The following is a 13,693-nucleotide window of genomic DNA, read 5'->3' as shown; positions in this document are numbered from 1 at the left end:
TCTAGGGTGCCCATATTTCCATGTTGGAAAACTCTGTGGGTTCGAATCCCAATTGGTTGTGATATGTTTCATGCTTGTCAGCACAATATCTATACTGAAGTGTTATCTAAGACCTGGATCTCATCACACCAGCTGTAACTGAAGTGTTTTCAGAGCAGTGTGGACTCCATCACTATGTACACACAACCATGCTCCTACGTCACAAGGGGTGGCCTAGTGATTGAAGTTTTCGCTCATCATGGGTACAATATGTGAAGCCCATTTCTGGTGTTCAATACCAGGATATTGCTGTAATTCTGCTAAAAGCAGCGTACATCCCAACTTGCTCTTCACAAATGCAATCAGACATAGCACAACACCCAGCAAATAATACTCAGAAACTCCATCAGTAAATGATCATCGCCAGGGTCGTATTTCATCACCTGATGATATGAAGGAAGATACCAGCCCTACTTTAGCCCTAATAGCCCCCAAAATTGTAAAACTTAGTATGTTTACACCAAAATTAATACAAAGTTTACCAAGTAATTTTCATATTAAGTATAAAATTTAAATGCAAAGTCTAAGACTTTGTTTATTAACATTGCGCTCACCTAAATCAGTGGAATTACATGTGGTTGAAATTTATTTGTCCGGTACATACGCTTTGTGATAATTAAATTTAATGTATTTAAAAAAAAAAAAAAAATTCATACAGTTTTGACTGCTATCGTAGGCATGTATTTTGCATTGTTTTTCATAACAAATATGATAAACTCGTAATGGGTTGGCATCTCTACACACGAGCTGCAAACGATCATTTCAGTTCTCAGAGATAACAAACATGTGACATATTTCTATATAAGTTTATCAACAAGTGGAAGGGGCATGAAGAGTTGCCTCCCCTGACAGGGTGACCAAAGTGACAGCTATACAAGATAGAAGCTACTATACTACATCATACAAAACTCTCCGTCATCTAGTGCAACAGTGACAGGCAACTTGTAAAATAGATATCTGATTAACAGAAGCAGCAACTGTTCCCAACCCACACGGGGCCAGACCAAACATATAAAACAACACCTTCCTCACAAAATAAGACTCTCATGCTAAAACTTCAAACCTTTGAGCATTTGTAATTTGTCCCAATTTTCAGCATTAACACAAACCTGTGTAATAATGGTAAAATTTAACATTTATGTCCTACAGATCTAAAACAAGGCTTAAAAAAGATTCTGTACTGTTTATCACAAAATCTAATACTAAACTAACAGGAAATCTTACTAAACAAAGCACCAAAGATGTAAATATTATGAAACAATTAATGGTTTTGCTAAATATGTACTGAAGTAGGCATTAATTCCACGGCATATGCAGAAGTTATATTGCCCAGGTAGATACTGACAATATCAACCATCTATGCTACACTGATTACAAGTGTCATCATAAGCTTGCTTGAATATATCCCACTACTGTTCCTGAGAGCTAAACACATTGAGAGGATATGTCCAAATTAAAGACTTTTGACACATTAATGACAAAATCATCAAAATAATTATCATTATTCTGTTCAAAGTACTATATGCATCTCGCTCTGTTTTGTGTAAAAAAAATAATGAAAAAATTAAAATTAAAATAACAATCTTAACCTGTGACTTCTTTCCTGTGATGATAAAATCCATATCATACAATTTTCTTTAGTAAGTGCGTGCCAAAACAGTGTACTGTTTTCCTTACTTTTTGAAAACCAATTGTTATACAATGTCATATTTGGGGGGAATAGATGGCAGTAAGCTTGCGATAAGGTATATTACAACTGAAATCTATGATGAACTGGTATATAAATACAAGCTAGCTACATGCAAATCCTAAGCTGTGAGGGACTATGAAGCACTGAAAGAGTGGGGAAGGAATGAGCTTCTATCATGCCCTCCAGAGTTTTATTCTACATTACATCTATGACAAATTATCGTTAACAAATTCATTTTAATTCTGTTTTAAATCCTAGTTTTTGCTTGGACAAAATTAATTTTCTAATAAAAAAGTTGCTGAGAATCAATAAACATCAAGAAACAATAAAACATTAAACTTAAGAAATTTACACAATGAATATCAAGTAGGTGTGTAGAGTGACGAGTTTCACATTAAATATCAGAACACTGACAATTTTTTCCCAAAAGCAAAACAGTAGTTTAATGCCACAAATGGCCGAAAGATAAACGTTCCACTTACATCATTCTGCTGATGGAGGCAAAATTGTAACAATTCTTGTAATATCAACAACTATACTGACACAGGTTTAGATGGTCCTATGTCTAAGGAAATCTACAATCACGAAACCTATTGGCTCATCTCAATGCAGCTTACTGCTTATCCCCTACAGAAAACATTTGTAGCAACTTCGAACATTATTTAGAAATATGTGAATAGACTTATGTCAGACTGATAGACGAAAATATGAAGTCCTGTAAGAAAAACCAAAAAAGAGGATACTTATTTGATCTTTGTTCATTTAATACATAACATATTGCGTATCTTGAGTTTGATTTACAACATAGATAGGAGTCTTACCTTTTTATACAGTTTGCATAGGGTCATCAGTGAGCATTCAACACTCGGCTGTATATGTATAATAATATAGGCAACATCTTTTAACAAACTGGGAAAACCTACAATTCCCCCATCTTGGAGAGAACTTGTCAACTATATAAGACTATCACAAAGGTTATGAAGTGCAAGTTACACAAAAACAACTTGTCTTGAATTAAACACTCGCCACACTGGCTTACAATGAATAATATCAAACTTAGTTGTCAACGATTATAACCTCCTCCAAGAAAATTACTCATTCTTCAACTGCCATTTAGATACAGTATTTTAATTACATTAATGAAATCACAGATAACTATTTAATATGTCTTTACATTTCAGCACAAGCATGTCTTGGATCAGAATGCTTCATGACATAACCAGACACTGTAACCATGGTAACAGATAAATATTATGCAGAAGCAATATTCCAACCCGTCATACACTGTATATAAACTTACAACAGAACCAAAGCTTCAAGAAATTATCATACAAACTTGTACATATTACATGCATAAGTATTTATACTGAAGGATGAGAAACAAACAAACCCTTCTTTATTACATCTGCAGAATCATATCTACACATCTTTGTTCGCAGAAATCCAGATAAATATAACAGACAAAATAAATGAATTTTTGGTTTTCTCGTGTATGTCTTGACAGTTGCGAATATGTAAGTTTTACTGATATGATAGTGAACAACCATCAAGATATCACTATCAAGCTCTACTCGGGTAAATCAAGGTCTGCACTATGAGGAAGCAGAGTTTTTTTGCAAAATAACTACCGGTGAGAAACTTTATGGACAAACTTGCATGATGAATATAACACACATATAAACAAAAGAAATTATCTTGTATATTGTTGGCAAACTTCATCCTCATCATTCACGGGACATGAAATTCTCCATGCAAAGTAGACTTCAAAATTATGCACAACAATTTTCAAATGGTCAAAAAATTCTACTCTTCAAAATCTATTAAAATAGCCATTCCAATAATTTATTGACTAGGCCCAGCTTTACAATTCTCAGAGGATTTGTATGATGCAAACAAATTCTCAATATATTGTGCTGTGATGTCAGTGTATTCATATCAACACGACCAATGACAAAGCATATTCATCTGCTCGCCATGATAACCATACTATCCATGGTTACCACATGGCGCCAATTGGTTTTAGCTGCAGCAATGGTCTGAAGCATGCCTGGAAAGTGGCAACAGAAAAGACAAATTTGTTTTGCCATCAACTGTAATAAGTTGAGAATAATAAAACATTTGGATAAAATATGAATATATGTTTAGAAGAAACAGAACCAACAGGAACCTGCTTGTATTTTCTTACAGGAATGGCGACGTCAGTATTCCTGTTTTTCGCATCATTGGCATACCCATCATCCTAGACAAAGCTGAAGCTAACCAATGACATGTGCAGTTAGAACAAGAAGCAGAGTCAAAGAATATCCTGCTGTGCTGGTCATTTTACTTCAATGAGTTTTAGACACATGTTAGAATTCTCTATAATTCCTTGAATTCAAATCTGGTGATTTTTGTAAATAAGTAGATGAGCCTTTGAACACAGACGACCGAACGTCACAAATTTACAAACTAATGACGCATGCACAGACAGTATTATGATCTTTAACTTTCTGAAACACCCATTCGATGTTGTGTTGAAACTTCACTGGTGCCTGCTTCAAGCCATCTTGTCTAAGAGTCTGGTATCAGCGACTGGCTAAGTTAACAAACTATTGTGTTAAGACTAAAATATTAAAACAATAACAGCTCCCTTGACCATGCTTGCTCATGTGCGATTCCCCACTGTTGAGAGGCGTACATGAGGACATGTCTGAGCCAAGGGTAACATCTATCACCCCCAGTCTCTAAACAACACGAAGGCAGTGTACTGCTGACCACACTAGTTAATACGCTGAACGTAGTTGGAAGGCAACATTCCCCGCAAGTTTGTCCGTTCTACTGTGCCATACATCCAGCCGTCATCCACAGGTTCACAGTTGATTATTATGTCATTCTCCATAAAGCCTACTTCATCTGTATCAGCCGCTGTGTAATCGTACAAAGCTTGAGAGACAATCTGAAGAAAGGAAAGTAGTTTTACATGTACGCAACTATCAGCATCTCGCAGGCAGTAATCATTCTGTTTTCATACACTAAACGTAACTAAAGTACTGAAACACAACCATCATTACACAGACTCAATGTATTCCTGCCCGTAATATAGATCAAAGCTGACTATTAAAATACAAGGATTGCTCTAGAAAAACATCTAGATATACATTTTATGTTGTGGGTTTATAAAGAGATGAATACGGTTTGTAGTGCTCTGAGTGTACTGAGCTAACAAATATAATTCAACCACAAATTTATCTAGCTCCCATGTTTATCATTTAACACACCGGAAACAAGCAGATATTCAGATGCAAAACATTTGTTTGCCAACACTGCAGGTGTTGTTCAGATAACACCTTGTTTATGTTCCTGCATCACGTACACCTAGTCAACACAAACATTGGTTGAAATACACATTAAGTTACAACATTGCACTGTATGGAGCTTGAATAATGTACATTACAAAGACCTGTGCTTTGTCATAATACTTCAGATACATGTTTACTGGCTATCCAAATTTGTACACGGACATTGACCAAACTGTCTTTGACCAATAAATAAGATTTCCATGGCTAGGCAACTTCTTTACTGCAAAAGATGTGATCTTTCAGTCTATAGGCAAACCCAGTTATCAAGCAACAAGAAACTGGGAACAAGTTATGTTTGGTTTGTTCATATTTAGGTGTACCTCTAATCATGAGCTCTGTTACAAACTTACCCCTCTGTTCTGCTTTGGAGGTTGGGGAGCTGAAACAAAGAAAGAAGAACTTAGGAAAAGTTAAAAACCTTGAAGTAAGCTGATTTTGTGACTCACTTGGAATGTGCTTTACCTGGCTAGCACTGTGTGTGTGAGTGAGCTGGGTTACACTGCTTTTTGCAATATTCCAGCAATATATCAGCAAGATTTAAGAGAAGCAGTCTCATTCCTTGTGTCCACGTGGGATTCAAACCCAGCCTTTGACACAAGCACACACTTTTGCCACTCAAATACCCCTTTGGACTTGACAACTGTACAAGGAACAGACAAAATAAACATCAGCCTTCATTGATACAATGACAACTCAAGTCTTTAATACAAGATGTCCAATAAGATTACCATTACTCTCTTTAAATCAGTCTGTTCGTAACACACTTGCTACCATTTCAACATTCAACAAATTGGCGATACATGTGTATATGCATATTTTTAATCTGTACCAGGAGAAACACTTTCAACATCACCTGTAGTGAAGCTGAAAAGACAAAAGATCGCAATTTCTGCAGTTCAAATGACTGTCACTGCAGCACTTACCTGCTCTCTACATACACATAACATCATTCTGAAGTTAGTAGAACGCTGACTCTCAAATGTCAATAATTCATCTAATTCTAATCACACACCATGCAAAATGATGTTAATCAAAATAACATTTTCAAAGAACATACTAAATGAGTCTGTAATGTCCGGTATTTTGGAGAAGATGTTGACCTGTTTGATGGAGGTACATGAGCTTCAACTGATGATCAGAACTACTGCCGTAGAAATTATAACTCGACAGTACCACTGCAGATAAACATGTACACCAGAAGCTGCATACATGCCTACATTAGATGTAGTAGACCCACCTCAACTTACACTGAACACACCATACCATTCAGGCTGTGGTATAATAAAATATCTGGTCTACCCTGAAACCAGAATACCCACACTTCATCATCAGAACCATCTGTATCTAGCCTTCCCTGGGCCGTATACAGATACGTTCCTTGTCCACGCCATGTCATGACTTCTGTAAGTTACCTGTCATTGTGAGTGTATCGCTTGAGGAAAACCTGCTCAGTTATTAGCGTTTTAAAGCAACCAGCAGGATACAACAGTGCACTGAACACAGAGGGGAAGGTGAAAGTACAAAGCAGCACAACACTAGCACGACCAGCACCACAGGGTAGTTGCCTCACCTGTTGTAGAGGTACATGATACCCCAGGAGTCATATATAGTCTGGTTCATAATTATTGAGAATTTTTCTTCTTACTTTGAGCTATCCTAACACCTCAGCTGATTCACTGATACTTAAAACTAAGTAATGGTATAAGGGGGGTAACTCATCTTGGCCTACTGAGTATAGTACAATTAGAGTTACCTCCCCTGAATTTGTAGCAGACGTCATTTTCCTCAGCACTGTCAACAATGTCTGCTGAAGATAAAAGAAGGTTGATTTTTGAGTTGTGTATTCAAGGAATTGATGATGTAAATACATTGGCAGAGAGAACAGGAACTCCTCTTTCTACTGTGTATAGGATTAGGAAGAATTTTAAAGAGGGAAAGGATTTTGGGCACCAGAAAGGAGCAGGGAGACCCAGAAAATTGGACTTCTCAGATCGCGTCCGGCTGGGAATTTTAGCGTCTAAAAAGCAAAGGGCAAGCATCTCCAACATCAGGTATGAAATGATAGAAAGGGGATCAACAGTTGTATCAAAATCTACAGTTAGAAGAAATTTGATTGATCTTGGATGGGAGAAAAAGACTGGAATTCCTTCTCCTCTCATGAAACAAGAACATAAAGACAGGCGTGTTGAGTGGTGTTTGGCACATGAAAACTTTGACTGGGAAAATGTGATTTTTACTGATGAAAGCTCAATATGGGTATATCCCAATAATATGAAAATATGGACAAAGTCTGCGTCAGCACCGTTGTATCGACGACCTAAATACAGCCCAAAGTTTCATGTATGGGGAGGGATATCCTTATTAGGAACGACCCTGCTGCGTGTGTTTGAGGGAAATCTGACAAGTCAACGCTACACTAACATATTAGATAATTTTCTCCTTCCAAGTGCACATGTGTTTTATGGAAATGACTGGATTTTGCAGCAAGATAATGCTCCTAAACACACCGCAAAACATGCCAAGCAGTGGTTTCAGGAGAAAAATGTGACTGCATTACCATTTCCTGCATTTAGTCCTGACTTAAATCCCATTGAGAACATTTGGGGGATGATGAAGGAATGTGTGAATCAAAAGGGGTTGACAAAAATTGAAGACATGAAGAGAGAAGTGGTCCGATACTGGGACAGCATAACTCACGAGACACTAACCTCTCTGATAGGAAGTATGCCTACCCGTCTTAGACTGTGCCGTGAAGCTCAAGGAGACTTGATAAAATATTAAATTGTTACCTACACAGCATGAAAAGGTCAGTTCACTTTCACAATACATTCAATTTTATCTGATTTGTTCTCGTTTAATAATATGAAATGCTTTAGCTATTCTCAATAATTTTGAACCATACTGTATATATATACACGGAATCTCAACAACATCAAAATCCAGTATTATTCTACCATCTCCCCAGTCATACACCCATCTTCTCCTGAGGAATGTACAAACCTGTCTCCCCAACTGTTTGTTCCAGATACAGCCAGCTACACTTATAACAAACTGACAGATATAACAAACTGGTGTTATATATGTCATAAGAACTAGCTGTGTATTTTTGGGGATATGTGTATAGAGAACTATGATTATCACAAAATGAAATGAATTTTTCCATTGATTTCAACATAATTGTAATTGACTGTATTTTCACAGAATTGTTTAAAAAGGAGCAAACATGTATTGCTGGATGCAGTCATAAAATCCCTTCCAATTTGTCTTTACATGCATACTGAATACCTGCCTGTGAAACAGACTGTTGGACAGTACATACTACATACTAATTCAGTAACTGCAAGTTTTTATACAAGAACTGTTTGCCCTAACTGCTTCCATTGTCAAAAACTGAAAGTTGAGTATAGCATGAAGCACCCATACAATCACTGGCAGTCCATTGTTGCCATATTTTTAATACTTAACACTTATCAGAATAGGACATTTATATAGTGCACATATCCACATAACTAGTACATGCTCAAGGCATATGGGAGTTTTCCCATGATTTTATTTTTTCTGGCACTCTTTCAACCAACCGAAGTCCCTTGGGAGTATTCCACTTGTATAGCCAGTTTTTGCAGCCTGTTAAGACACAGCTACATTCTCGCTAAGTACACGGTTACACTTACCTTCACACAGAAGGGGTCTTTTATTCCTACTTTGGTATTTAACCACTTAAAGAGAAAACAGGTTGGTTTTTACAGATTCTCTAAGTGCAGAAGCTCCACAGTAATAAACCCACAGCTCACCCCATACGTGCAGAGATAGAAGCAGACGAGGTGTGGTGAAGACATCTTACCTTCTTCATCCACCTGGTACGTTGTTCTAAAGCTGGCGCCAACAGCACTAGGATCCTCCACTACACCAAACATCAACATCATAGCATGCAGTGATTCAGGCACAGCAGGGATACACAGTTGTGCAATACTGTTTGTCTCGTAACACTTCCTTAATGTTTACACACCATTATACGTAATCATATCATCTACGATGTAAAGTTTGTTGTACTTCTTATTCATGTTTCGTGGCCTTTTTCCACATATGATCATAAAAATTATTGTTACTGTCTTTGAATTCAGATTCAACCACTGCAAATTCCTTTGCCAAATCTTAAGTTTAAAAGTTTCCATATAAAATTTAACATGATGTGTTGTCTTTCCATTAAATCGTTGTCACATATATCTTAGTTCTTAGTTGTATAAAGCAGCAGTTTACTATAAATATATACTAATCAAAAGAATCTATAGAATACCTAACTCTTTCTCATTACTATAGCCAATACCTTACAGCATGTCCAGACTATACTAATATGAAAGAAACAGGTGCTCTTAGCGTCTTTTGATTTGTATATGTGGTCATTACTTAGGTTACAATACTACATAAGATTATGCTATACATAGTTGCTACTTAAAGATTACTTGAAACTAGAAAAAGCTACATATACAAGATATTTATAACCAGGCACTTGAGTTCTAAACTTAGTTCATTAATAACTTGAATAACAAAAAACTTTATTACTACACTAAATGAGTAAGCTTGGAGAGTGTGATACACTTATTCTGTCAGGTGATGGAAGCAATGGCTTAAATGACAGTTAGTAAATGAGAGAGTGAACGTTGCTCTATGCCACAGTCAGCAATAATACCACAAAGTCACAAAAGCTGATCTGGCCAGATAAACCAGTGGTTGATAGCTTAAACATTGCAACCAAGGTACAATGGCAGAAATGGCCAAGACATTAATCACAATAATTATGTAACATCTTCACATCAGTCAATTCTGATAATTATGTCTGTATTAACCCTACAGTAGACTCTAGCAAGAGCTCCTCAGTTCATTTAATACCTTATTGCTAACTAGCCACAGATTACATAAAGCTAGCTACCCAACACTGCTTGCTGTACACTGATTCTGACTCTACATTAACCCAACACTGCTCGCTGTATACTGATTCTGACTCTACATTAACCCAACACTGCTGGTTAGCCACGGATTCAGACTCTACATGAACCCTATACTGTTGGTTAGCCACTGATTCTGACTCTACATGAACCCTATACTGTTGGTTAGCCACTGATTCTGACTCTACATTAACCCTATTCTGCTGGCTATACCCAGATTCTGACTCTACATTAACCCTCTACTAGCTAGTCACACACCTGGACCCTACATTAACGTTCTTGTACCTACCAGGATGTTGTGACTTATCCAATGATGGACTGAAGCCTCTACTAACATTGTCGTCTTCAACAAGCTCTGAACATTACAGATACAGCACAGATAATCTCTGGTGCTCTAATGGATATAAACAACTTCACACAAACTGTCAAAACCAACTACTGAAACACAAACTGGAAGGTAATGTGTTCACTTCCTATGTGAGTTAAACACAACCTTGTTGAAAAGAAATGTGACAAAAGTGGAATATGCTGGTATTACACACTACAGTGGATATATATTGCTTATATCTCTTAAGCAAGTGTCACACTGTTATTCATGGAACCTGGTGAACGTACCTGGTGTATCTACCGGGTATGTTGTTTGGAATGTCCCACCACTGAAGTCTTCGTCTGTTGTACCACACCCAATGCGAAGAAAACAAAACGCATGCAATCCCTGACTTGGCCATGTATAATATCTACAGTAGATTTCCAGTTAAAGAGGAGCTAGGCTCTGGCAAAAGCCAACAGAGTGTATGTTTCTTTGAGAGGTATTTTGGAAGTTTTAAAGATGAAGGAAAACCAAGTTCTAGTGATTGAGTGAGCTTAGTTTTACTCTGCTTTTAGAAATATTCCAGCAATATCACAGTGGGGAACACCAGAAATGGGCTTCACACACTCTACCCATGTGGGGAATCCAACCCAGGTCTTTGGCGGGATGAATGAATGCTTTAACCACTAGGCTACCCCTCCTTCCTAATAAGTCAATGTTTCAGTGCAGATACTAACATAATTTTCGAGCAAGTTATGTCTTGATAGTAGTGTAGTACCTACACAAAAATGTCAATCTCATTGCAATAAAGAAGCTGACGATCCACAGAACCAGGTTTTCCTTCCAAGTGAATGTTGTTCTATACCACACTCAGCTATATTACAGCACTAAAGACTTTCATGACTGAGTCTGATTCATGACATGAACGACCATCCATCTCATGGGGTGTTCACACAATCAACCATGTCACAAACTTAAACACTCAGTGGTCTATAACCATTAACTCTTGTAGCAACAGGATACAGCCGTCAGCAAGTTCAGTTTCATGCCGTTTTAGAAATATTAAAGCAGTATCATGTCAGTGACACCAGAAATGGACTTCACACATTGTACCCATGTGAGCAATCAAACCCAGATTTTCAGTATGACAAGCAAGCACTTTAATCGCTAGGCTACTCCCCTTCTACATTCTACACACAGCACAATCAATAGGTTACTGAGCCTAGCTAACCTACCACCTCTTTAACATGAAAAATACTAATGCAGTTACCACAAACACCATGATTCTAGGTTTGTCTGAACATATCAGAAAGGTTTCTATATCGTGCAATACTGATAATGTAATCTCACTGAATTTCCCTTTTTCCCCAGCTATCACGACTTGGACCTTTTTAAAAATTTACCTAAAAATACAGTGCAATAGTCTCAAAAAGACAACTTGTAACAAAATTAATAAACAAAATAATCAGAAAATAAAATAAAACAGAAAAGAAAATGTTATGAAAATACCATAGCCTCTGATTCATTGCCATTTCCAATATAAACTGTGCATTTAACCAAATGAGAACATAGATGAGTAACAAAGTAGAAAAGTAGAGCTGCTACGGAGATGTACTGACATACCGTGTGATTGTGGCGTGTGGGAAATAGACTGGCTGCTGAATCGTGTGTCCTCCGGAGAACCTTGTCAACCATAGTGTGAAAATAAACAGCATGCATTCGTTCTACGTCAATATCTTCATACAAAGTCAGGGCATCACCCTTACCAGTGGTATGACAATCCAAAGATTTTATTACTGTGGTTACGAATAAGCAAAAATAGCAAGAAAATAATCCAACATAATTATCATTCAGTATCTTGGGTTATTGCAAAACCTGTTTCAGTTAAAAGAAGAACTACTTATCAGGGAGTTGAACTTAATTTTTAAACATTTCAATCATCTACTGGACCTTTCGGCTAAAATTGTGAAAAAACAATCAATAAGAAAGGGTCTCTTGATGCTTGTGAGAATAGCCAAACCAGCCATTGGGTCACTGAATCAAAAATGGCCTGGTTGCACAAACATAATGTAGCACAAAATTGATCATATCTGCCAATCTTCACCACTGGCTTACGATCATGTAGACAGTTTTGTGCCACTGGCAAAGATCTATCGAACAGCCTGTATGGCCTTATTATGTGGTCTTCTACCAAGGTAATGTCCATACTGTGTTGCCATAGTGACCAATTAATCCACATTCATCAAACCACAGTCATAATTGTCTAACAAGTTGCACACACACAATTATAGTGAATTTTTAAATTTATTTCTTTGACACCTTCTTCACTTAGCAATTACTGATAAGGCTGATATCGTTTTTTAATAACATTTTCATGTTTTCAAGAAAAACAGTACAGTCTTTACAAAACAAAGGGATAACTATGAAGACTGTTCAGAGGAGCTCCCTAGGCCTTGGTTGCAAACAGAAGATTAGATTTCAGAAACAAGCAGAGAGATCAGCTTTGGGAAACATCAAGGGACAATACATTAGAGAAAAACATGCATATGTACGTATATGCATAATATGTGTATAAAGAAAAATGATTTTTGGGGAAGAAGGAGGGATAACCAACTTTGAAAAATTACCTACACTGAAATAAAACAGGGTTGTAGAAATGGGTGGAAAGGGAAGGGGTAATGATTCTGGAACTGGATAGTTAAGGTTTGATAATGACATGTCTGGTATAACAGCCTTGTAAGGGAAGGTTTTACAAGCCATCACTTCGTGCAGTGTGCGCAAGACTATTATGGCATCATGGCTCCTTACATAGTGTGCTTGCCTTTATATGGGAATGTAACTTTTTTCACTGAGCATGTCTTTAATATGGGATCATTCTCACTGTGTGCCAGCTTTAAATATAGGATTTATGCAATTGCCTACCCGTCGGAGAACTTGGAATACCTGTAGGATAGGTCGTCCTAAACCCTGCTCCAACAATCTCAGATGGTTCTTCTACAGCAAGACAAATATGGCCTGAATGCTAATGGTCTTTGTTCATTGTCAGCACAAGAGCATTGGTTTCAACTTACATGACTTTTTAGCATATTATTATCATGATCTGTATCTGCTAAGTATTGATCTTGATATGTTACCAGTAATGACTGTATGAACTGTGATGTAGAAATTCAAATTATATCTTATTCTCAGTTGTTAATTATGTCAATATATATATTTTAAAGTTTGAATAAATACTTGGACATTAAGAACACTATTACTGTTTCTTCTTTCAAAATTTCTAAAACTCTAAAATTGTAAAATTGCCACATTACACAACAAAGATTTCTTACGAATATAATATAAACTTTGATATGTATAACCATAAATGTATTAA

The 13,693-nt window shown here is 36.8% G+C and overlaps 1 protein-coding gene across 3 annotated transcripts in view; it reads right to left on the bottom strand.

The window, feature by feature from the left end:
• Window positions 1-831: 831 nt before the first annotated feature.
• LOC137298869 (LIM and SH3 domain protein F42H10.3-like) overlaps window positions 832-13,693 on the bottom strand; it is a 108,229-nt gene continuing 95,367 nt past the window's right edge. For 2 of the 3 annotated variants that reach the window (XM_067831211.1, XM_067831212.1), the window contains 6 exons: window positions 13,243-13,314; window positions 11,944-12,003; window positions 10,626-10,679; window positions 8,909-8,968; window positions 5,418-5,446; window positions 832-4,664 (listed from right to left, as the gene is read on the bottom strand). In XM_067831211.1, coding sequence (XP_067687312.1) covers window positions 4,488-4,664; window positions 5,418-5,446; window positions 8,909-8,968; window positions 10,626-10,679; window positions 11,944-12,003; window positions 13,243-13,314 — 452 coding nt within the window. In that variant the 3' untranslated portion in view covers window positions 832-4,487. Of the gene's footprint in view, window positions 4,665-5,417; window positions 5,447-8,908; window positions 8,969-10,299; window positions 10,366-10,625; window positions 10,680-11,943; window positions 12,004-13,242; window positions 13,315-13,693 lie in introns of all 3 variants that reach the window. The other variant, XM_067831210.1, reaches the window with a different exon arrangement.

The sequence above is a fragment of the Haliotis asinina genome, chromosome 10 (assembly GCF_037392515.1).
Source record: "Haliotis asinina isolate JCU_RB_2024 chromosome 10, JCU_Hal_asi_v2, whole genome shotgun sequence".
NCBI classification, from domain to species: Eukaryota; Metazoa; Mollusca; class Gastropoda; order Lepetellida; family Haliotidae; genus Haliotis; species Haliotis asinina.
Note: the sequence above shows the minus strand (reverse complement) of the source record. Positions and strands in the feature narration are given on the sequence as shown.